Below are 24,695 nucleotides of genomic sequence, written 5' to 3' on the forward strand. Positions count from 1 at the left end.
ATCACCTGGGATATACTCTTCTTCCTCCCTTTCCATGTCCCCACCCCCCACCCCCTGCCCTCTTTAGCCAGTATAGCCAGAAGCACCAAGAGGATCTGTGAGCCAGCTTTCATGGGGATGGGTCTATCATTTTCAAATTTTCTAGGCAACCTTCATCTCTTATACTGCTCAATAGTCAGAGATGCCAAAGTTGCTGAAATTAAGCTATTTACCGACAGCACTATAGCATTAGAGACCAAAATGTTAAATTTTCAGCACCAAATGAAATTCTGAATTCAAAGTATGAAAAGTAGTTGTGAAGGGCAAGTTAGAGTATAATACATTAACATTTTGAGTAGTTGGAAAGTCAAATATATGAAAGCTGAATATTGCCTAAGAAAAATTGCAGCTATCTAAAAAATACAGGGGCGCCTGGGTGGCTCAGTCGGTTAAGCGTCCGACTTCGGCTCAGGTCACGATCTCGCGGTATGTGAGTTTGAGCCCCGTGTCGGGCTCTGTGCTGACTGCTCAGAGCCTGGAGCCTGTTTCAGATTCTGTGTCTCCCTCTCTCTGACCCTCCCCCGTTCATGCTCTCTCTCTGTCTCAAAAATAAATAAACGTTAAAAAAAATTTTTTTAAATAAATAAATAAAAAATAAAAAAATAAAAAATACAGAGAACAAACTGAGGGTTGATGGGGGGGGGGGGAGCAGGGGAGAGGAGAAAATGACTGATGGGCATTGAGGACGGCACTTGTTGGGATGAACACTGGGTGTTGTATGTGAGCAATGAATCACAGGAATCTACCCCCAAAACCAAGAGCACACTGTATGTTAACCAACTTGACAATAAATTATATTCAAAAAAAAAGAAACGAAAAGAAAGAAAAATAAGTAAATATTTGTGTGGTGAGTTCTGAAGTCTGTGATCATTCCAAATACTTATGTTTTAGTAGGAAACAGAAAAGTAAGAGTGGTGTTTTATATAGTGGTTGTATCCCAAGTTTGGACAGTTTTCTACTTGTGGACCTCATGATAGCTATTTTCAGTGTTCATTTGCTGGTTTGGCTAAAAGAGACAGCTGCTGCCCTTTGCAGCTGTTTTTATTTCTTCTTTTCTAGCTGCAGCATCCTTTTCTACACTGAAAGCTGTGTAAATATAAAAGATAGCCAAGAACAGCCAGAATATGTTGGATTATCTCCTTTACCTTGGTTGCTGAGAAACCTCAGGCAGCCAAACTGCCACAGAGTTTTTTTAGTACTATCATGATAATGCTTTTGTGTTTGTGTAGTTGTATTTTGAATACTATCATATTAAGATACTGTTATAACAGCAAAGTAATTTTTAAATCAGGAATGCCTATGACTGAGAAGTTGCATTCTTTGTTAAAAGATTTTTCTGAGCTCAGGTCATTTTCATAAAGTTTTCCTGTAAACTGGAGATATTCGTGAACTTCTGGGAAGCCACCAAAGGTAAAGCCACATTTGACTTTAACTTAATATGCAATTAGGCAAGCTAAACCCAAAGCTCTTAAACCAGACTTCATTTCTGGCAACATTTTAAGACTAAGACCTCTTGCTTCCTGCCAAAGGTGGGTATTTTTGTGTGTATATGTGTTTGCACTTACTTCCAGTGTGGGATTCTGTCTCCTTGCTTTGTATTCAATTCTATATCCATTTTACTTGGAATTTTAAGTGCAGTTACATAGGAGAGACCTTTATGAATATTGGCAGTGACCTAGAAATAAAGTGAAAATGGTGTTAACCTTGGTTCAGAAGACAGTGGAAAAAAGTATGTTTTTTAACTTGCCAACAGCCAGACACCTGATAAATGATAAAGTCTAGACTACCAGTTATATATCATTCCTGATATAGAACATAGAGTTGGTGACATTTTTCTTAAGGTTTCACTGTCTTTTAAAAAGAATGAGTATTGAGTTCTTTAAAGGCAACAACTGAATCTTTACCAGTTGCTTTACAGATCCTGAAAGAGGAAGGGAGATAAAATTTATTGAGTAACTAGTTTCTGATAGGCACCATATTACATACTTTACCTAGATAATCATGACAGTCCTGCAAGATAGGTGGCCTTAACCTTATTTTACAGATGAGGAAATTAAGGTACAGAGAGGTTAAGGAATTTGTGCTAGAACTAGGAAATAGTAAATATGGGATTCCAACCCAAATTGTTCTATGCTATACTCCTTCCATCAAATCAGGAGTTGACAAACTATAATCCATGGGCCCAACCTCCCTGCCTATTTTTGTAAGTGAAGTTTTATTGGAACACAACCACACCCATTCTGTTACATATTGCCTGTGGCTTTCACGCTACAGCAGTGGAATTGACTAGTTGCAACAGAGATCAGTATGATTCACAGAGCCTAAAATATCTATTTGGCCTTTTATAGAAGAAGTTTGCTGTGGGTAGAAATATTAAGGGAACCAACTTTTGAACAGTATGAAGGAGAAACTACCTGATGAAGACTGCCGGTAAACGTTAGGAAGCGTTCTTAGTGGTGATTCTATGTTAACATCCAATTTGATAAACATTTGTGCCAGGCACACATAGGTCCTTAGCAATAAGGAGAAGGCAGACACATGGTCGAGGCCTTTGAAGCCCATAGTTGATTGAAGAGGACAAGCAAGTAAGTAGACTGCAATGATGATCACTATGATGGAAGCATATGGAGTGGACACTAATTCCCTGAGAGATGAAGGAAGCTCCACAGAAGAGGTCATATTTGAGTTGGACTTCAAAGATGTAAGAGACATTGACAGTTGTAAAAGATGAGGTGTTTGGCAATTGTGAAGGGAATCTGTACCTTCCAGCAAACAGGCCAGTGAGAACTAAGGCATAGAAGAAGCTTACATGTGTGTCTCAGAGAAGGATAAATAGTCCACTATAGCCAAGGTATAGAATTTCTGGAAAGGAGTTTGGTTAGAATTGAAGCTATTAAAGCAAGTTAGTATTAAACTTTATGAGGACTAATATTCCAGGCTAAGGAAATATTGTGTGTGTATTGTGTTTCACACAGCATACAATAATGATTCCTAAATTAAGGGATATTTATCTTTGTACATGTGTGTGTTATATTTGGAGCTGGTTTTTAAAGATCCACCTAAGGCAAAGCAGTTATCAAAAACTGGAGCCAAAAGGGACACCTAGCGGGCTAATTCGGTGGAGTATGTGTCTCTTAGTCTCAGTAATGAATTTGAGCCTCAAGTTGAGCATAGAAATTCTTTTTAAAAAGTTGGAGCCAAAAGGACAGTTTAGATCTAAGGCTCAGGCTTGAACTTCTGAGATGTTCTCCAATTCCACAAGCCCATGAGTTAATCATAGCATACCAGAATTGGAAAGAGACTTTAGGCACCACATATACATACATACATACACTTCAGTTATCCATTCAACGAATGTCTGATATATACTCTTGGGACTGGGATATGGTAGTAAAGCAAACAAAGGCTGCCTTCATGGAACTTGCTTTAGTGGAGAAGACACAAAACAAGTTAAATCACTAGTTATATGATTTCATATGTATTCTGAAGAAAAGATAAGCAGGGATGAAGTGTTAAAAAGTATCCAGGGAAGGCTTCTCTGAGGAAGATCATTCCAAACTGGGAGAAGAGCAGGTGAGAAGGTGTCAAGAGCATATATGTAGAAAAACTAGAAGGCAGACAGTGCGACTAGAGCAACACCATAAGGGGAAAAGCAGGAGATAAGGTAAGAGAGGGGATAGCTAAGGCCAGAACATACCAGGGCCCTATGATCCATTTGGTCAGTGAGAAAATGAGGCTGACTGATAGCCAGGGGCGCATAGCCAGTTAATAGCAAGGCCAGGATTGGTACCATCCTGATTCACCCTCCCTTTTTTTCCCTGCTTGTTAAGGTCGTTGGAAAGATCACCTAAGCTTGGTATGTATACACGTCAAGCATTCTGTAGAGAAGCTCTTCCTTCCTCAAAGGCCCTTCCTGAATGCCTTCTTCCTTTTTTCTAATTATCTAATAGCTAACACTTCCTGGGAGAGTTTCTGTGTGCCAGGTACTGTGCTAATAAGTGCTTTTTAAAAGTACTTATTATTGCATGTGAATGTACAATTATCTCTAAATAAAAGGTTAAGAAAACGAAAAGGAAAGTTTGCTGACACCTGCACCACCCCATACATTGCTTAGAGGTGAATTTGAACTGAGTGTGCATTCAGTAATATACATTTCAATCTTACTGAAACATTAGACTGAGACAAGAACAATAAAGTAGTTTCCCCATAATCTAATGAGGAAGACAGATAAATTGTTGGCTGTCCTTTCTATATCTATGATTCTATGTATTATAATTCATTAAAAATCGATACTTGTAAACATTTAAGTTTTCTTGTGATGGCAAGCCTAAATTGCTTTCCTTATTTTTTGTTTTATTTTTGGTGAATATGAGTTAACATTTCAGTAGTATATTTATGAATTTAAGCTGTGCCTTCAGTCGTGTTAATGATTGCACTCAAATACAGTTTTTTTTGTAATAAAGTATAATATAGCTTAAATTTTTTGAATCTGTGATAGTAATAGAATTAAGATCAAGGGATATATGTTGGGGGGTGAAGGGTGCATAGACACCAGCTGCTACAGTATGTAACCTTACAGGAGGTTTTAAGATTCCTCAGTAGAGTCTCACTGGCTTGACATCATATAACTGAAGGTGTTTTTTATTGCCCTTTGGTCGATCAGATTCAGACTTTTTATCTCAAGTCATTTTCATAAGGAACTATGCCAGTTTCATTTTACTGCAGTACTTTCTATTGTTGTTACTAGTTGCTAAAATCTGCATGGGACTTTTAAAAAAAAAACAGCAGTTCTCTAATCTTTGACATCCCACTTCTTAAAAGAATACAAGGTGGGGGAAAAGTGAACCTTAAGTCATGTTAATTTTTAATCATGTTTTCTTGGCATTATCTTTTGGGGCAACTTGTATCTCACTAAATGCCCATGGTTTTCTAAAATCTATATGAAGTATGAAAGAGTACCAAATACATTTCATACAAGATTTCAGTGATCATCTTATGGTCAATTTCCGGATACACTTTTCAGATTGTCTAATGTGGAAGGCAGTTAGTTACTTACAAGCCATTAAAGCTTTTATGGGTAAGTCTTGGGAATATATGCTGATAGCATTTAAATGTAGCCCTTTCTATTTCTGTGATTTTGTGAGTTTAATTGGTAAAAATTCAATACTACAAATTTTCTTCATACAGGAAAATAAAAGGTATTTATTGTATCGGTGTACATTATAGTCTTTAGGGGAATAGAAGATATGTTGTATCAGTTATTATAAGCTGTGGAATGTTATGTATATTATTACATTTAATATTTACAAGGGCCCTCAGAAATAAGTATTACTTTCTTCATGAGAAAATGGATGTTGTCATTAAGAGACTTGCCAGGATTCTAGGTCTACCTAGCTTAAAAGCTCTTTCCAGGGGCACATGGGTGGCTCAGTCAGTTGGGCATCCGGGTTTGGCTCAGGTCATGATCTCATGGTTCGTGAGTTTGAGCCCTGCATCAGGCTTGCAGCTCTCAGAGCAGAGCCTGCTTCGGTCTTCTGTCTCCCTCTTTTTGTCCCTCCCCTGCTCACATGCTCTCAAAAATAAATAAAACATTAAAAATTTTTTTTAAAAACAGCTCTTTCAACTCATTACACCCCATATCATTAATTAATCTGTCAGAGCAAACAGTATATACATAACACCAAATTACACTGGCCAAGTTTAAAGTCAAAATAATTATATAAATATCATAATAATCATATCATTTCAGAAATAGGAAATATCATTAAGAACTGTGATGATCTGAAATTAAGTTGAAAGCTGAAGCCAAAGTTAGGACAGGAATCTAAGGGTCCAGTCCTACCTAGCTATTCAGCCTTACCTCTACTTAGTCCTCTATGCAAATCCCCAACTCATTTAAAAACACTTTTATGGTACAGTCTTAGTTATGCATTTCCTAAGAATTTGACTATAATCTGTCATCATAAGCCATTGAATATTTTATAGAAAGTAAATCCAAAAGACTACCACTACCCCCTCACCTGCACACTTCTGTGAACACATCCTAAACCCTTTGTCACTGAAGCTAACTCTACACCTTAGGCTCTAGAAGAGGGCAAGATATGACTTTTTCCTTATTCCACTCTAAAGGAAATGTTTTAACATCATGGAATCTTTAGGTATATGGTCAGACCTGACTACTAGGGTTTGTACCTTTTGTTACAAGAAGCAGGAATGTAGATGGATTCAGGCAGCTAGTCTTAACCTTTCCCCCTGTCTTTCTTTGTCTCTTCTCACCATCAGAGAAACCTAGGCTAGAAGGGCCAGTGGACTTTGTGACTTACACATGGCACAGCTAAATACTCTGGGTTAAGAGACTGTATAGGGGTTAGAAGTTTGGTACCAAAATTAGTAATAAATAGCATTGATTTTTCTTGGAGTGTCCATTCTACTCATTTCCCAGTGGGGAACAGTTCTTCAAAGATTTGGGAATTTAAGACATTGTTCCCATTTTATTCCTTTTGTTATTCTATCAGATAACAACGCAGACTGCTCCTTTTCTATACTCTTTAGGTTTCTTTCAGGAGATACTATTCAAAATATATCTACAATGCAAATATTTTTCATCACCTCAATTTGTACCATCCTGATCTATAAAACTGTCGTCTGTTGACTGGGTTACCCTAGTATCCTCCAGATAGTCTCCCTGTTTCTGTCTGTGCCTTCCTATGGTCTTTTCTCAACACAGAAGCTAGAAATTCTTTTTCCACCTTTTTATTTTGAAGGAATTTTAGACATACAGAAAAGTTGCAAAAATAGGACAGAGAAGACAGAGAAGACCTACCCTTCACTCAGCTTGCCCTAATGTAAACATCGTACATAACTATAGTACAGTTATCAAAACTAAGAAATTAACATGGGTACAACATTAACTAAACAATATGCTTTATTTGAATTTCATCAGTTTTCTATTAATGACTTTTTTTCTGTTCTAGAATTTAATCTAGGATTCCACATGACGTTAGTTCTCACATTGCCTTAGTTTCCCCTAATCTGTGAGCAGTTGTAGTCTTTTCTTGTCTTTAATGGCTTTGACACTTTTTTGAAGAGTACTGGCCAGTTATTTTGTAGAATGTCACTCAATTTGTGTTTATGTAATGTTTTTGTATATTTAGATTGATGTTATGCATTTTTTCACAAGAATATTACAGAAGTAATGTGCTTTTTTTTTTTTAGCGTATTAATTCAGGGAACATGTTACTGGTGGTGTTACTGGTGTCAATATGTTACTGGTGGTATTAACTTAATCCCTTGGTTAAAGTGATATTTCCCATATTTCTTCATTGTAAAATTGCCATTTTTCACTTTGTGATTATTAAATATCTGAGGGGAGATACTTTAACTCTATACAGATAATCCTATTTTTCCTCAAACTTTTGCTGACTAATTAAAAAATCAGTCTAGGGGCACCTGGGTGGCTCAGTCGGTTGTGCGTCTGACTTCAGCTCAGGTCATGATCTCTCGGCCTGTGAGTTTGAGCCCCGCGTTGGGCTCTGTGCCAACAACTCAGAGCCTGGAGCCTGCTTCAGATTCTGTGTCTCCCTCTCTCTCTGCCCCTCCCCTGCTCATGCTCTGTCTCTCTCTGTCTCAAAAATAAAAACATAAAAAAAAAAAAAATCAGTCTAGCCAGTGTAATAAAGCAAGAAAAAGAAAAGGCATGTAGATTTTAAAGGAAGAAATAAAATTGCTTCTTTTCATAGAAGACATGAGCTTGCTTTAACAATCCCAAAATATCTACCAAAAAACTCCTAGAATAAGTGAATTTAACAAACTTCTAGATTGCAAGGTCTAATATATGAATTCAGTTGTATTACTGTATACTGGAAATGAACAATGAGAACTTAAAATTTTTTGTAGTACCATTTATAATGGCACCCCCAAAAATAAATACTTAGGTATAAATCTAACAGGATATGTATACCATTTGTATGATGAAACTTATAAATCACTCACTGAAAAATCAAAGTAGACATAAATAAATTGACAGAAATACCATGTGCATGGCTTGGGCCACTCAATATCGTTAAGATGTCAGTTCTCCCAGTAATCAAGACAAGGTAGTATTGCTGAAAGAATAGACACACAGAAAAATGGAACAGAATAGAGTCCAGAATTGGATGCATACAAATATAGTCAATTGCTTTTTAATTTTTTTTAATGTTTATTTATTTTTGAGAGAGAGAGAGAGAGAGCCCGCATGTGCATGAATGGGGGAGGGGCAGATAGAGGGAAACACAGAATCTGAAGCAGGCTGCAGGTTCCGAGCTGTCAGCACAGAGCCCAACACGGAGCTCAAACCCACAAACCATGAGATTATGACCTGAGCCGAAGTTAGACACTTAACCAACTGAGCCACCCAGGTGCCCCTAGTTAATTGTTTTTTTTTAATTGAGGTATTATTGATATACAATTTTAAGTTAGTTTCAGGTGTACTACATAATGAATAAGTAATTGTATGTATTGTGAAATGATCACCACAGTAAGTCTAGTTAACATCCATCAGCACACATATAAAATTTCTTGTGATGAGAACTTTTTAGGTCTACTCTCATATCAAGTTTCAGTACAGTATGGTTAACTTAGTGACCATGCGGTACATTACATCCCCATGACTTACTTATTTTAAAACTGGAAGTTTGTGCCTTTTGACTCCCTATCTATGTCTGTGAGCTTGCTGTTTTTGGTTCGTTGGTTGATTTTTAAGATTTCAAATATAAATAAGATCATAACACTGTCTTTCTCTGTGTGACTTGTTAAACTTACCAGAATGTCCTCAAGGTCCAACCGTTTGTCACAAATGGCAAGATTTCATTTTTTAAGTGACTGAATAATATTCCATTATGTGTATATATATATATATATATTTTTTTTTTTCTTTATGTATTTATCCATTGAAGGACATTTAGTTTGTCTCCATATTTTGGCTATTGTAAGTAGTGCTGCATGGGGGTGCATGTATCTTTTCAGGTTAGTGTTTTTGTTTTCTTTGGATAAACACCCAGAATTATTGAATCCATATGGTAGTTCTGTTTTTAATTTTTTGAGAAGCCACCACAGTGATTTCCATAGTGGCTGCATCAATTTACATTCCTACCAACAGTGTACAAGGGCTCCCTTTTCTTCACATCCTTGCCAACATTTATTATTCCCTGTATTTTTGATAATAGCCATTCTAACAGATACGAGTTGATGTCTCTATGGCTTTTACTTGCACTTCCCTGATGATTAATGGTGTTGACCATCTTATATACCTGTTGGCCATATATCTATAGGTCTTCTTTGGAAAAATGTCTATCCAGATCCTCTGTCCAAATTTGATTGGATGTTTTTGTTATTAAGTTAACTGAATTCTTCATGTGTTTTGATATTAGCCCCTTTACCAGATAAATGATTTGCAAATATTTTCTTCCGTTATGTAGGTTGCCTTTTCATTTTGTTGATGGTTTCCTTTGCTGTGCAGAACCTATTTAGTTTGATATGGTCCCACTTGTTTATTTTTGCTTTTGTTGCCTTTCCTTTTGGTATCAGTGCCAAAAAATCATAAAGAGTGATGTCAAGGAGCTTACCACCTGTTTTCTTCTAGGAGTTTTATGGTTTTCAGTTTTACATTCACGTCTTTAATCCATTTTGAGTTAACTTTTATATAGAGTGTAAGATAGTGTTCCAATTTCATTATTTTGCATGTGGCTGTCCAGTGTTCCCAACACCATTTAGTAAAGAGACTGTTTTCCCCATGGTTTATTCTTGGATCTTTTGTCATAAATTCATTGACCATATTTGCATGGGTTCATTTCTGGGCTCTATATTCTGTTCCATTGAACCATGTCTATTTTTTGTTTTTGTTTTTAAGTTTATTTATTTATTTTGAGAGAGAGAGACAGAGCAAGGGAGGGCCAGAGAGAGAATCCCAACCAGGCTCCACACCGTCAGCACAGAGCCTGATGCAGGGCTTAAACTCACAAATTGTGGGATCATGACCTGAGCCGAAATCAAGAGTCAGAGGCTTAACCAACTGAGCCACCCAGGTGCCCCAATCTATGTGTCCATTTTTAATGCCAATACCATACTGTTTTGATTACTGTAGCTTTGTAATATTGTTTGAAATCAAGGCATCTGATGCCTCCAGTTTTGCTGTTTTTTCTCAAGATGGTTTTATCTATTTGGGGTCTTTTCTTCTGTACAATGTCTAGGATGTTCTATATCTGTGAAAAATGCCATTGGAATTTTGATACAGATTGCATTGAATCTATAGATTATTGCTTTGGGTAGAATGGACATTTTAACAATTTTAATTCTTATCCATGACCACAAAATATCTTTGCGTTTATTTGCGTCGTCTTCAGTTTCTTTCATCAGTGTCTTGTAATTTTTGCTGAATAGGTCTTTTACCTCCTTGGTTAAACTTATTCCTAAGGTATTTTTTTTGATGCAGTCATGAATGGAATTATTCTTAGTTTCTCCTTCTGATAGTTCATTTATTAACATATAGAAACAGAATATATTTTTGTGTATTGATTTTGTATCCTGCTATTTTACTGAATTCATTTATTCTAAATGTTTTGGGCAGAATCTTTAGGGTTTTCTATATATAGTATCAAATCATATGCAAGTAGTGACAATTTTACTCTTTTCTTTTTAATTTGGATGCCTTTTATTTCTTTATCATCCCTAATTTTTTTGGCTAGGACTTCCAATACAATGTTGAGTAAAAGTGGCCAAGAGTATACATCCTTGTCTTGTTCCTGAATCTAGAGGAAAAGCTTTCAGCTTTTCATCACTGAGTATGATTTAGCTGTGGGTGTTTCATATTTGGCTTTATGTTGAGGTATGTTCCCTCTACCCACTTTGTTGAAGGTTTTTTATCATGAACTGATGTTGAATTTTATCAGATACTTTTTTTTCCCCATATATGAAGTTTATTGTCAAATTGGTTTCCATACAACACCCAGTGCTCATCCCAAAAGGTGCCCTCCTCAATACCCATCACCCACCCTCTCCTCCCTCCCACCCCCCCATCAACCCTCAGTTTGTTCTCAGTTTTTAAGAGTCTCTTATGCTTTGGCTCTCTTCCACTCTAACCTCTTTTTTTTTTTTTCCTTCCCCTCCCCCATGGGTTTCTGTTAAGTTTCTCAGGATCCACATAAGAGTGAAACCATATGGCATCTGTCTTTCTCTGTATGGCTTATTTCACGTAGCATCACACTCTCCAGTTCCATCCATGTTGCTACAAAAGGCCATATTTCATTCTTTCTCATTGCCACGTAGTACTCCATTGTGTATATAAACCACAATTTCTTTATCCATTCATCCGTTGATGAACATTTAGGCTCTTTCCATAATTTGGCTATTGTTGAGAGTGCTGCTATAAACATTGGGGTACAAGTGCCCCTATGCATCAGTACTCCTGTATCCCTTGGGTAAATTCCTAGCAGTGCAACTGCTCGGTCATAGGGTAGGTCTATTTTTAATTTTCTGAGGAACCTCCACACTGTTTTCCAGAGTGGCTGCACCAATTTGCATTCCCACCAACAGTGCAAGAGGGTTCCCGTTTCTCCACATCCTCTCCAGCATCTCTAGTCTCCTGATTTGTTCATTTTGGCCACTCTGACTGGCGTGAGGTGATATCTGAGTGTGGTTTTGATTTGTATTTCCCTGATTGGGAGCGACGTTGAGCATCTTTTCATGTGCCTGTTGGCCATCCGGATGTCTTCTTTAGAGAAGTGTCTATTCATGTTTTCTGCCCATTTCTTCACTGGGTTATTTGTTTTTCGGGTATGGAGTTTGGTGAGCTCTTTGTAGATTTTGGATACTAGCCCTTTGTCCAATATGCCATTTGCAAATATCTTTTCCCATTCCTTTGGTTGCCTTTTCGTTTTCTTGGTTGTTTTCTTTGCTGTGCAGAAGCTTTTTATCTTCACAAGGTCCCAGTAGTTCATTTTTGCTTTTAATTCCCTTGCCTTTGGGGATGTGTCGAGTAAGAAATTGCTACGGCTGAGGTCAGAGAGGTCTTTTCCTGCTTTCTCCTCTAGGGTTTTGATGGTTTCCTGTCTCACATTCAGGTCCTTTATCCATTTTGAGTTTATTTTTGTGAATGGTGTGAGAAAGTGGTCTAGTTTCAACCTTGTGCATGTTGCTGTCCAGTTCTCCCAGCACCATTTGTTAAAGAGACTGTCTTTTTTCCATTGGATGTTCTTTCCTGTTTTGTCAAAGATTAGGTGGCCAGACGTTTGTGGGTCTAGTTCTGGGGTTTCTATTCTATTCCATTGGTCTATGTGTCCGTTTTTGTGCCAATACCATGCTGTCTTGATGATGACAGCTTTGTAGTAGAGGCTAAAGTCCGGGATCGTGATGCCTCCTGCTTTGGTCTTCTTCTTCAAAAGCACTTTGGCTATTCGGGGCCTTTTGTGGTTCCATATGAATTTTAGGATTGCTTGTTCTAGTTTCGAGAAGAATGCTGGTGCAATTTTGATTGGGATTGCGTTGAATGTGTAGATAGCTTTGGGTAGTATTGACATTTTGACAATATTTATTCTTCCAATCCATGAGCATGGAATGTTTTTCCATTTCTTTATATCTTCTTCAATTTCCTTCATAAGCTTTCTATAGTTTTCAGTATACAGATCTGTTACATCTTTGGTTAGCTGTATTCCTAGGTATTTTATGCTTCTTGGTGCAGTTGTGAATGGGATCGGTTTCTTTATTTGTCTTTCTGTTGCTTCATTATTAGCGTATAAGAATGCAACTGATTTCTGTACATTGATTTTGTATCCTGCAACTTTGCTAAATTCATGTATCAGTTCTAGCAGACTTCTGGTGGAGTCTGTCGGATTTTCCATGTATAATATCATGTCATCTGCAAAAAGTGAAAGCTTGACTTCATCTTTGCCAATTTTGATGCCTTTGATTTCCTTTTGTTGTCTGATTGCTGATGCTAGAACTTCCAACACTATGTTAAACAACAGCGGTGAGAGTGGACATCCCTGTCGTGTTCCTGATCTCAGGGAAAAAGCTCTCAGTTTTTCCCCATTGAGGATGATGTTAGCTGTGGGCTTTTCATAAATGGCTTTTATGATGTGTAAGTATGTTCCTTCTATCCCGACTTTCTCAAGGGTTTTTATTAAGAAAGGTGCTGAATCTTGTCAAAGGCCTTTTCTGCATCGATTGACAGGATCATATGGTTCTTATCTTTTCTTTTATTAATGTGATGTATCACATTGATTGATTTGTGAATGTTGAACCAGCCCTGCATCCCAGGAATGAATCCCACTTGATCATGGTGAATAGTTCTTTTTATATGCTGTTGAATTCGATTTGCTAGTATCTTATTGAGAATTTTTGCATCCATATTCATCAGGGATATTGGCCTGTAGTTCTCTTTTTTTACTGGGTCTCTGGTTTAGGAATCAAAGTAATACTGGCTTCATAGAATGAGTCTTGAAGTTTTCCTTCCCTTTCTATTTTTTGGAATAGCTTGAGAAGGATGGGTATTATCTCTGCTTTAAACGTCTGGTAGAACTCCCCTGGGAAGCCATCTGGTCCTGGACTCTTATTTGTTGGGAGATTTTTGATGACTGGTTCCATTTCTTTGCTGGTTATGGGTCTGTTCAAGCTTTCTATTTCCTCCTGATTGAGTTTTGGAAGCATGTGGGTGTTTAGGAATTTGTCCATTTCTTCCAGGTTGTCCAGTTTGTTGGCATATAATTTTTCATAGTATTCCCTGATAATTGTTTGTATCTCTGAGGGATTGGTTGTAATAATTCCATTTTCATTCATGATTTTATCTATTTGGGTCATCTCCCTTTTCTTTTTGAGAAGCCTGGCTAGAGGTTTATCAATTTTATTTTTTCAAAAAACCAACTCTTGGTTTCGTTGATCTGCTCTACAGTTTTTTTTAGATTCTATATTGTTTACTTCTGCTCTGATCTTTATTATTTCTCTTCTTCTGCTGGAGTTAGGCTGTCTTTGCTGTTCTGCTTCTATTTCCTTTAGGTGTGCTGTTAGATTTTGTATTTGGGATTTTTCTTGTTTCTTGAGATAGGCCTGGATTGCAATGTATTTTCCTCTCAGGACTGCCTTCGCTGCATCACAAAGCGTTTGGATTGTTGTATTTTCATTTTCATTTGTTTCCATATATTTTTTAATTTCTTCTCTAATTGCCTGGTTGACCCATTCATTCTTTAGTAGGGTGTTCTTTAACCTCCATGCTTTTGGAGGTTTTCCAGACTTTTTCCTGTGGTTGATTTCAAGCTTCATAGCACTGTGGTCTGAAAGTATGCATGGTATGATCTCAATTCTTTTATACTTACGAAGGGCTGTTTTGTGACCCAGTATGTGATCTATCTTGGAGAATGTTCCATGTGCACTCAAGAAGAAAGTATATTCTGTTGCTTTGGGATGCCGAGTTCTAAATATATCTGTCAAGTCCATCTGATCCAATGTATCATTCAGGGCCCTTGTTTTTCATTGACCAGTGTGTCTAGATGATCTGTCCATTTCTGTAAATCGAGTGTTAAAGTCCCCTGCAATGACCACATTCTTATCAATAAGGTTGCTTATGTTTGTGAGTAATTGTTTTATATATTTGGGGACTCCTGTATTCGGCGCATAGACATTAATAATTGTTAGCTCTTCCTGATGGATAGACCCTGTGATTGTTATATAATGCCCTTCTTCATCTCTTGTTACAGCCTTTAATTTAAAGTGTAGTTTGTCTGATAAAGTGTGGCTACTCCAGCTTTCTTTTGACTTCCAGTGACATGATAAATAGTTCTCCATCCCCTCACTCTCAATCTGAAGGTGTCCTCAGGTCTAAAATGAGTCTCTTGTAGACAGCAAATAGATGGGTCTTGTTTTTTTATCCATTCTGATACCCTATGTCTTTTGGTTGGTTCATTTAGTCCATTTACATTCAGTGTTATTATAGAAAGATATGGGTTTAGAGTCATTGTGATGTCCATAGGTTTCATGCTTGTAGTGATGTCTCTGGTACTTTGTCTCACAGGATCCCCCTTAGGATCTCTTGTAGGGCTGGTTTAGTGGTGACGAATTCCTTCAGTTTTTGTTTGTTTGGGAACACCTTTATCTCTCCTTCTATTCTAAATGACAGACTTGCTGGATAAAGGATTATCGGCTGCATTTTTTTTTCTGTTCATCACATTGAAGATCTCCTGCCATTCCTTTCTGGCCTGCCAAGTTTCAGTAGAGAGATCAGTCATGAGTCTTATAGGTCTCCCTTTATATGTTAGAGCACGTTTATCTCTAGCTGCTTTCAGAATTTTCTCTTTATCCTTGTATTTTGCCAGTTTCACTATGATATGTCGTGCAGAAAATTGATTCAAGTTATGTCTGAAGGGAGTTCTCTGTGCCTCTTGGATTTCAGTGCCTTTTTCCTTCCCCAGATCCGGGAAGTTCTCAGCTATTATTTCTTCAAGTACACCTTCAGCACCTTTCCCTCTCTCTTCCTCCTCTGGAATACCAATTATGCGTAGATTATTTCTCTTTAGTGCATCACTTAGTTCTCTAATTTTCCCCTCATACTCTGGATTTTTTTATCTCTCTTTTTCTCAGCTTCTTCTTTTTCCATAATTTTATCTTCTAGTTCACCTATTCTCTCCTCTGCCTCTTCAATCCGAGCCGTAGTTGTCTCCATTTTATTTTGCAGCTCATGATAGCATTTTTTAGCTCCTCCTGGCTGTTCCTTAGTCCCTTGATCTCTGTAGCAAGAGATTCTCTGCTGTCCTTTATACTGTTTTCAAGCCCAGCGATTAATTTTTGACTATTATTCTAAATTCACTTTCTGTTATATTGTTTAAATCATTTTTGATCAGTTCGTTAGCTGTTGTTATTTCCTGGACGTTTTTCTGAGGGGAATTCTTCGGTTTCGTCATTTTGGATAGTCCCTGGAGTGGTGTGGGACTTCCCCTGTGCTGTCTTGAATAACTTGTGTTGGTGGGCGGGGCCGCAGTCAGGCCTGATGTCTGCCCCCAGCCTACCACTGGGGCCACAGTCAGACTAGTGTGTGCCTTCTCTTCCCCTCTCCTAGGGGCGGGATTCACTGTGGGGTGGCGTGGCCTGTCTGGGCTACTTGCACACTGCCAGGCTTGTGGTGCTGGGGATCTGGCGTATTAGCTGGGCTGGATGGGCAAGGTGCACAGGGGAGGGAGGGGCGGGAGGGGCAGACTCAGCTGGCTTTTCCTTTGGAGATCCTCTTTGGGAGGGGCCCTGTGACACCGGGAGGGGGTCTGACCCTCCAGAGGGATGGATCCGCAGAAGCACAGCGTTGGGTGTTTTCGAGGAGCAAGCAAGTTTCCTGGCAGGAACTGGTTCCCTTTGGGATTTTGGCTTTGGGATGGGCGGGGGGAGATGGCGCTGGCGAGCGCCTTTGTTCCCCGCCAAGCTGCGCTCTGTCGCCCAGGGCTCAATAACTCTCCCTCCCGTTGTCCTCCAGCCTTCCGCTCTCCGAGCAGAGCTGTTTGCTTATAACCTCCAGATGTCAAGTCCCGCTTGCTCTCAGAACACACTCCATCTGGCCCCTCCGCTTTTGCCAGCCAGACTCGGGGGCTCCGCTTGGCCGGCAGGCTGCCCCTCCACCCCTGTTCCCTCCTGCCAGTCCGTGGAGCGCGCACTGCCTCGCTGCCCTTCCTACCCTCTTCTGTGGGCCTCTCGTCTGCGCTTGGCTCTGGAGACTACGTTCTGCTAATCCTCTGGTGGTTTTCTGGATTATTTAGGCAGGTGTAGGTGGAATCTAAGTGATCAGCAGGACGCGCGGTGAGCCCAGCATCCTCCTACGCCGCCATCTTCCCAGGGTCCTATCAGATACTTTTTCTACATCTATTGAGTAATCATATGATTTTTTAATCTTTCATTTTGTTAATGTGGTGTACCACATTGATTGATTGATTGGCAGGTGTTGAACCATTGCAGTTACTCCAGAACCACCAGTACATCTCTGGAGTAAATCCCACTGGATCGTGGTGGTATATGAGCCTTTTAATGTATTTTTGAATTCACTTTGCTGGTCATTTGGTTTTTGGTAGAGGTAAAAAGGCAATTAATTCAGTGGAGGAAGGATACTCTTTTCAATAAAAGAAGCTGTCCATACATAAAACATAATGAATCTCAATCCACACCTAAACCTTATATGGAAATGATTTCACAATGATCATGGACTTAAATATAAACGTAAAATTAAAGAACTCCTAAAAGAAAATATCGGAGAAAATCTCTGTGACCTGAGTTAGGCAAGTTTTATATATGACTTCAAAAGCACAGTCCAAAGGAAAAAAAAAAATGATAAATTTGATTTCTTCAAAATTTAAAACTTGTGGCCTATGGACACTGTTAAGAGACTTTTCAGAGAAGCTACTGACTAGAAGAAATATTTGCAAATCACATTTCTAACGGAGGACTTATTTTTTGCAGACTGTATAAGGAACTCAAATTCAACAGTAATCCGCCTTAAAAATTGTCAAAAGATCTAAACAGACATTTTAGATATACAGTCAAGATATAGTTGTGGCAGTAAGCATATCAAAGCATGTTCTATATCATTAATCATTAGGAAAATAGAAATGAAAACCATTGTGAGGTGCCACAATACATCCATTAGAATGGCTATCAAAAACAAAAACAAAACAACAATAACAATAACAACAACAGCAACAACAAAAGCCTACCAAAAAACTGATAATTCAAAATGCTGACTGAGATACAGAGCCAACTGTAACTCTCATACATGGCTGTTAGGAATGAATTGGCACGTCTACTCCGGAAAACAGTTTAATGGTTTCTTATGAAGTTAAACAAATGCCTTAGCACACGTCTCAGCAATTCCATTCCTGGATATTTGCCCAAGAGACATTAAAGTATACATTCACACAAAACTTGTATGTGAATGTTATGATAGCTTTATTAACAATTGCCCAAAACTGGAAACAATCAACATGTCCTTTAATATGTGAATATTAGTGGTACATCCTTGCAATGGAATACTACTCAGCAATAATAATGATTGAACTATTTGATTAATTTGTCAGCATGGATAAACCATGATTGCATTTTTCTAAAAATGCTAAACCCTGAGAAAGATGTAGCTCAAAACCTGTAATGGCTTCCTGTTGGACACAGAATAAAATCAAAGCCTTACAATGTTTATCTCCTCTACTCCCACTAGAATATAAATTCCATAGGTACAATGATGCTTATGTTTGGTCATTTATTTTAGTTGGCTGAAGAAAGTAGATGTTGGGGCGCCTGGGTGGCTCAGTTGGTTAGGCAGCCGAGTTCGGCTCAGGTCACGATCTCGCGGTCCGCGAGTTCGAGCCCCGCGTCGGGCTCTGTGCTGACAGCTCAGAGCCCGGAGCCTGTTTCGGATTCTGTGTCTCCCTCTCTCTGACCCTCCCCCGTTCATGCTCTGTCTCTCTCTGTCTCAAAAATAAATAAACGTTAAAAAAAAATTTTTTTTAAAGAAAGTAGATGTTAATACTACTGGTTTACAGATGAAGAAACAACTCAAAAGTTAAGTTAGTTGGTAATATAAAAATAGAATTTGAACACAAGTCTTTCTAACTCCTACACTTTCCATGCCATCACACTGCTTTCTAGTACCTATGGTTTGGCATGATTTCAGAATGAGTCCATGGTCCTCAGCTCTGACCTGCAGGGTTTGATCAACTAGGAAGCTTTTAAAATTCTGTTCTGGCCTTGTACTCCCTAGACCACTTGAAATCACCTCTTGAGGTGATTCTGATGCATAGTGACAAATGAAAATGACTACAGTTTAATAGTGCTTGTTGAATGGTGAATGAACAGAGTTGATAGCTTAATACATTATTTGTCCACGTGGTTTTTGTCTGCTGCAGTATATTGACTTTTCCTGGCTTTTTTTTTCCTATCCTTATTTCTTTTTTCTTTTTCTTTTTTACCTTGTCCTTTGAAAGTTCTCTTAGTTCTTAAACCATCCTCTCCTTCTCTGGATGTAGAGCTTTCTCTAATCTTCTTTGAGGTACATCTCTCAACCTAGAGTAGAATGAGGTTGGGACTTACTGTTTGAATAAACTTTCTATTTGTTTCTATTCTGGCTAAAGAGACGTTTAGTTGTAGATTTACAATTGTTATTCTTATCAATATGGCAGACAGTTGAAGAAAGATGAATTGGGGGTAGATGGTTAATGAATGTGTTTGTGTGTGTATGTATGTAATGGGTTTTCTTCTAGGTAAGTGAAGAATGGAAGCCAATTATTTCACTTAGGTCAACAACTTTAATCTGTAATTATGACTTTAAAAATAATTTACTTCTGTGGAAACAGATAAGTTAAGAGAAAGTTATTTCTGAAGAACTTCATATTCTATAAAAGACTTCTGGTAATAGTTTATTAATTTAAGTGCCCTTGAATTTTTGTTGCAGATTATTAACCTATGAAAACAGAAGTTGAAAGACAAAGATTTAAAGCAAGAGTTATGGAGCTCCTCACAGTTAAATTAATCAGGAATTAGAGAAAGCTTTCTAGAGTCCATTGATAGTCTATATTTTTCTTACTTTTTTCATTAAATACTTATCAGATGCTGTATTCTACCACTGACAGTTGAAACTTTGTATAGATTTTCCTGTAAAACTTAAAACCCCCAAATAAGGAATTATTTTCACCTCTTTGGTAATCTATCACCTGCTTCATGAAACTCTATACATAAATTTATCTTGGATTTGGGAACATATTATTTAAGAGTTTGATTCAGAGGAAACAGTCACTTCAGGTTATACTAGCTGTGGCTATGAAAAAGTTAAAGGACACATCTGGTAAATTTCTAGATAAGACATGAGAATAATCTGAGCTAATGGAGCTATGAATTTTAAGTGACGCATTTCCTGCTGACTTTCAGGTTTATTGAACTCAAATTAAAAAAATGAAACAGACCTTAAAATAACTGAGAACCACAAAAAGATTTAGAGATGCCATTATGCTTTTCACCATGAGTGACAGTAATGTTCAGTACACATTTAGAGAATTATTGTTTTTTTTTTAAGTATCCTGTTATTTCAACTAATTACTCCAAGATAACATTGCTTTCTTAGATATTTCTTTTTTTCACATCTTGGATAGAATTTACTTTTCTTATAGACTATTAGCTAAAGTATAATGTAAATCAAAGAAAATATGTTGTTTATTAATCTAATCCAAACTCCAAAAATGTTTATAATTTGAGCTACATTCTAACAGGGAAGAAAGGTAAGACTAAACAACTGTATGTTTTCAAATCCTTTAGGTAAGACGCTTAGAATCTACATGATATATTTTATATTTGGTTATAGATTGAAATATACAGTAAACTGAATGGAGTTCTCATTAAAAATAATAAATCCTTAAAGTGCTTGAAGCAATACAACAAAACACAAATTATTTCGCTGAGAATAAACACATGGCTCCTAGATTTTATGAAAAACAAAAGAAAAAAATACTAGGTGTCCCTGAAAAATCTCCAAAGTGTCTATAGTATATTACGACAAGTAGAAGACTGTCTTTGGGAGGGATTTTCTTTATTCTAGATGAAATGATAAAAGAGTAGTACGTTAGTCTAAAGTTAGTTCATCAACCCTCTGGAAAATTAAATGAAAAATTTTTAATTATGTAGTGTGATCCAGTTTATGTATATAAATATTTATAGTGTATATGTTATGCATAAGACACATATTTGCGTACATTATAAATAGGGTAGTTATATATCAAAATGCTAATTGTGGTTATCTTCCGGTTATCTTTTGGTTTTCTTTATTCATTCTACTATGCGTATGTATTTGCATATTTAAAGTAAAAATGTCAATAACAAAGAGCCCTTAAAAGACTCAAATGGTGACTTCATTAAGTATATAGATGTGTGCCAATGCTGCTATAGTTAGTAGTCAACACCTGTCTCTAAAATAGGTTTAGTACATGTCTTATCCTGCCTGTTCACCTTCATCTACATTCTCAGATGTAACCATTTGCCTAGACGGAGTTAGGAGTTTTTTTACAGTAGTGTGTGCACATTGAAGTCACCCAAGGAAGCTGAAATACCAGTGCCTGTGTGCCACCCCCTAGAAACTGATTTAATTAGTCCGGAGTGTAGCTTGGCTGTTGGGACCCTGAGGTTCTCCATGTTATTCAATGTATAGCCAAGGTGGAGAGCCTCTGTTTTGTAGCAAGCTTTTAAAATAACTCATTTGTTTTTTAGTCTGTTAATTTGTATTATGTTGAAACTGTTACTACCCTATATAAAACTTGTATTGAACAAGTACATATTGTTTTCAAATTTTTTTAAAAGCTATGTTTTAATGTCCAGCCTGCCTCTCACTGAGTTAATGGGTAACATGATGGACTCCGTATTCTGCCTCTAATTTTTCTCCTTCCAGTCTATCTTCTATGCTGTCCCAATGGTTAATTTTCTAAAGCATAAAATAATTGTATCACTGCCATGCATAAAAGCCTTTAATACCCATTCTTTACAGATTAAAGTATAAGTTTCTTAGTTGGCCCCAACCTATTTTCATTTTTTATCTTCTGTGAATTCAATACTAGATAACCCTCAACTCCATCTATACTGATCATTCTTTGAAGAGTCCTTTTATTTCATACCTGCCTTCACATAGCTATTTCCTTTATCACTAATTTTGATCATAGTTCAAGAATAGATTCAGAAACATTTGTTGGAGGAGCTCCTGGTTGGCTCAGTCTGTTAAGCGTCCAACTCTTAATTTTAGGTCAGGTTACGATCTCACACATTGTGTGTTTGCACCAGTCTCTGTGCTGATAGCACGGAGTCTGCTTGGGATTTTCTCTCCTCTCTTCTCTCCTCCTCTCCTCTCTCTTCTCCTCTCCCCTCCCCTCCCCTCCCCTCCCCTCCCCTCCCTTCCTCTCCCCTCCTCTTCTCTCTCTCTCTCAAAATAAATAACTGAAAGAAAGGAAGGATGGAAGGAAGGAAGATTTATTGAAATGGAGCAAAACTAGCATTTATTGAGCATGCTAGCCAAGTACTGTGTGTTTTTTTATTATAACTTAACACCTATTCTGAAGTTCATGTATGAGCAAAATTTCCTACATTTTTTTACTCTCCCAAAAATTGGCCGAGTCATCTTATACATAATTTATACAGAGATTTAAGTGTATGCAATCATAAAATTCAGTCAAGTTATTTCCTGCCTATGTGAAGAGGAAAATTGAAAGTCTCATATATGTAGATAACTTCATAGTACAATACTCTTCATAGTACAAAGTGCAGCCTTAAAGTTTTTGTGTGGGTAAATGGTACAGTTTAACAAGAAGTTAATTTGAGCAATGTTAAAATTTTGAGTTTTTTTGGCTGTTAAGATGAATTTGGCAAAATGTAATTTATTTTGTTCTCTTGTATATGCTTCCTATGTTTTATTAGTGTTCCTAACTGTGTTATTGTTTCTTTAGGGTACTGCTTCACAAGCTAATTTGATAATTTTTTCTTCCATTAGAATGTGAAACATGTTGCAGAAACATTTAAGAAGTGGCTGAAGGGGGAAGGAAAAAAGTGCCACTGCCTATCAAAAAAAAAACAAAAGAAAACATGGGAAATACAACCACCAAATTCCGTAAAGCACTTATCAATGGTGATGAAAACCTGGCCTGCCAAATATATGAAAACAACCCTCAGCTAAAAGAATCCCTTGATCCAAATATATCTTATGGAGAGCCCTACCAGCACAATACTCCGTTACACTATGCTGCTAGACATGGAATGAATAGAATACTAGGGTAAGTAATACTGTAAACCAATTAATAATAAATTAGTGAAAGGGAAAAAAAATCCTTGATCTTTGAAAATATATATGTGCATATGTGCATGTTTTATGGTATTCTAATAAACTTTTAAAACTGATAATGCTAAAGTTATTATGATTTTTTTATCATGCCTAAATTAGACCAGAAGTTCTAATAGTGAGGTTGGTTCACATATTCTTGTGGCTGTAAATTTATTTAGATCCTCAGTATGTTTCATGGCATGATAATCTTGGTAATAATTTAGTGTTTAATTTATAGCATTTCAATTCTAGAAAAGTACTTATCAGCTGTCAAAAAATGGTGCCTACGGCAAAGTTATAAGCTCTGATTAGCTAGTTTAAGGTGACAGAACAGATTCATTTGCCTCATCTAGTCATGATCGTATTTGAGTATGATCGTATTTTATATATGCTAGCTTATAAAATGAAAGACGCAGAGGATGGTAGTTCTAAAGCAAATTTAGTGTTTTTAGAAGTAGATATGTAGCTAGAGAAGTCTGATGCTAGAAAACTAAAGAGACGCTTCTTTGCTTACATAGTGAAATACAGTCCATAAAGCAGTATTCAAAGCTCTTTAGAACTTGATAAAAAAAACTTTCAACCTTTTTAATGTATCTTTTAATGCAAATTGTTGTTCCCATTAAGCTGCTCCTTTTGGTTTCTCTGAAACATATCATGTGAGCTGTTTGCCCTGTGCATGCTGCTCTCCTGACAGATCTCCTTCCTTACTCTTCTCAGCTTTCTCTTTCTTATCTAAGTCTTATCCTTCCTCCAAGGTCCTGTGCAGGCTTTATCTATCTTAGCCTGTCAAGGGAACCTCAATCTTTTTTTTTTTTTTTTTTTTTTTAATTTCTGGGGCTTTTTTTGTTTGTATGTATTGCTTATTTGGTATATAGTGTATCATTGTACTTTATAATTTGTCTATCTTCTCTCTACCTAAATTACTCTTTTATCTACCTTCCTTCTTTGTACTTTTAGCATCTAGCATAGTATCTTATACAAAGTAAACAACAGTTTTATAAAATCACACAAGAAAATATTTTTATGGGGCTCCAGGGTGGCTCTGACTTCGGCTCAGGTCATGATCTCATGGTTTCTGAGTTTGAGTCCTGCATAGGGTGAGCTCGAGCCCCGCATGGGGTGAATTCAAGCCCCACTTCAGGTTCCACACTGATAGTGCATAGGATTCTCTCTCTCTCTCCCTCTGTCTCTGCCCCTTGCTCACTTGCACCCCCTCTCTCAAAAAAAAAAGAAAGAAAGAAAAGAAAATATTAACTTTAAAGAAGCCACCTCCAACTCATCTTGTTTGGAATTTTGTTTTTTCTTCCCAAACTGGATTTTCTCTCTGTTAATGACACTAGTATATTGTGCTGATATGATAATAGCAACTGTATTGAGTGCTTACTATTTTCTAGGCACTATTAACAGTGTCTCCATGCATTATCTCATTTAATCCTTATTACACCTCTGTGAAGTAGTTTGCTGTCTGTATTTTAGAGGTGAGAAAACAGGAACAGAAAGATTAAGCAACTTGTCAGGTCTCTAGCAGCTTGTAAGTGACAAAGCTAATTGCCTAGGCAAATGACTTGTAGGCTTCAGGCTTTTTAACCATTGTGATAGCCTTTTATCTCTCCAGTTAGATAAACCTATGTGTCAGGGCTGCCTAAGCCACTTATTAGCAAGGCAAGTTACTTCATCACTCTGGGCTTTAGTTCCCTTATCTGTAAAATAGATTGCTATTACATACAGCTGTGGGACAATTTAATTAATGTGTTATACGTCTATCATGCTGCCTAGGATACAATATGTATTCAGTAATGTTATTACTTCTCATCTC

The 24,695-nt window shown here is 37.3% G+C and overlaps 1 protein-coding gene across 2 annotated transcripts in view; it reads left to right on the forward strand.

Annotated features, from left to right (window-relative positions):
- ANKIB1 (ankyrin repeat and IBR domain containing 1) overlaps positions 1-24,695 on the forward strand; it is a 142,502-nt gene that overhangs the window by 27,747 nt on the left and 90,060 nt on the right. For both annotated transcript variants that reach the window (XM_060632433.3, XM_060632431.3), the window contains exon 2: positions 22,553-22,832. In XM_060632433.3, the coding sequence (XP_060488416.1) occupies positions 22,645-22,832 (188 nt within the window). In that variant the 5' untranslated portion in view covers positions 22,553-22,644. The remainder of the gene's footprint in view (positions 1-22,552; positions 22,833-24,695) is intronic.

Source organism: Panthera onca, chromosome A2 (genome assembly GCF_046562875.1).
Source record: "Panthera onca isolate mPanOnc1 chromosome A2, mPanOnc1 haplotype 2, whole genome shotgun sequence".
In the NCBI taxonomy this organism is placed as follows: domain Eukaryota; kingdom Metazoa; phylum Chordata; class Mammalia; order Carnivora; family Felidae; genus Panthera; species Panthera onca.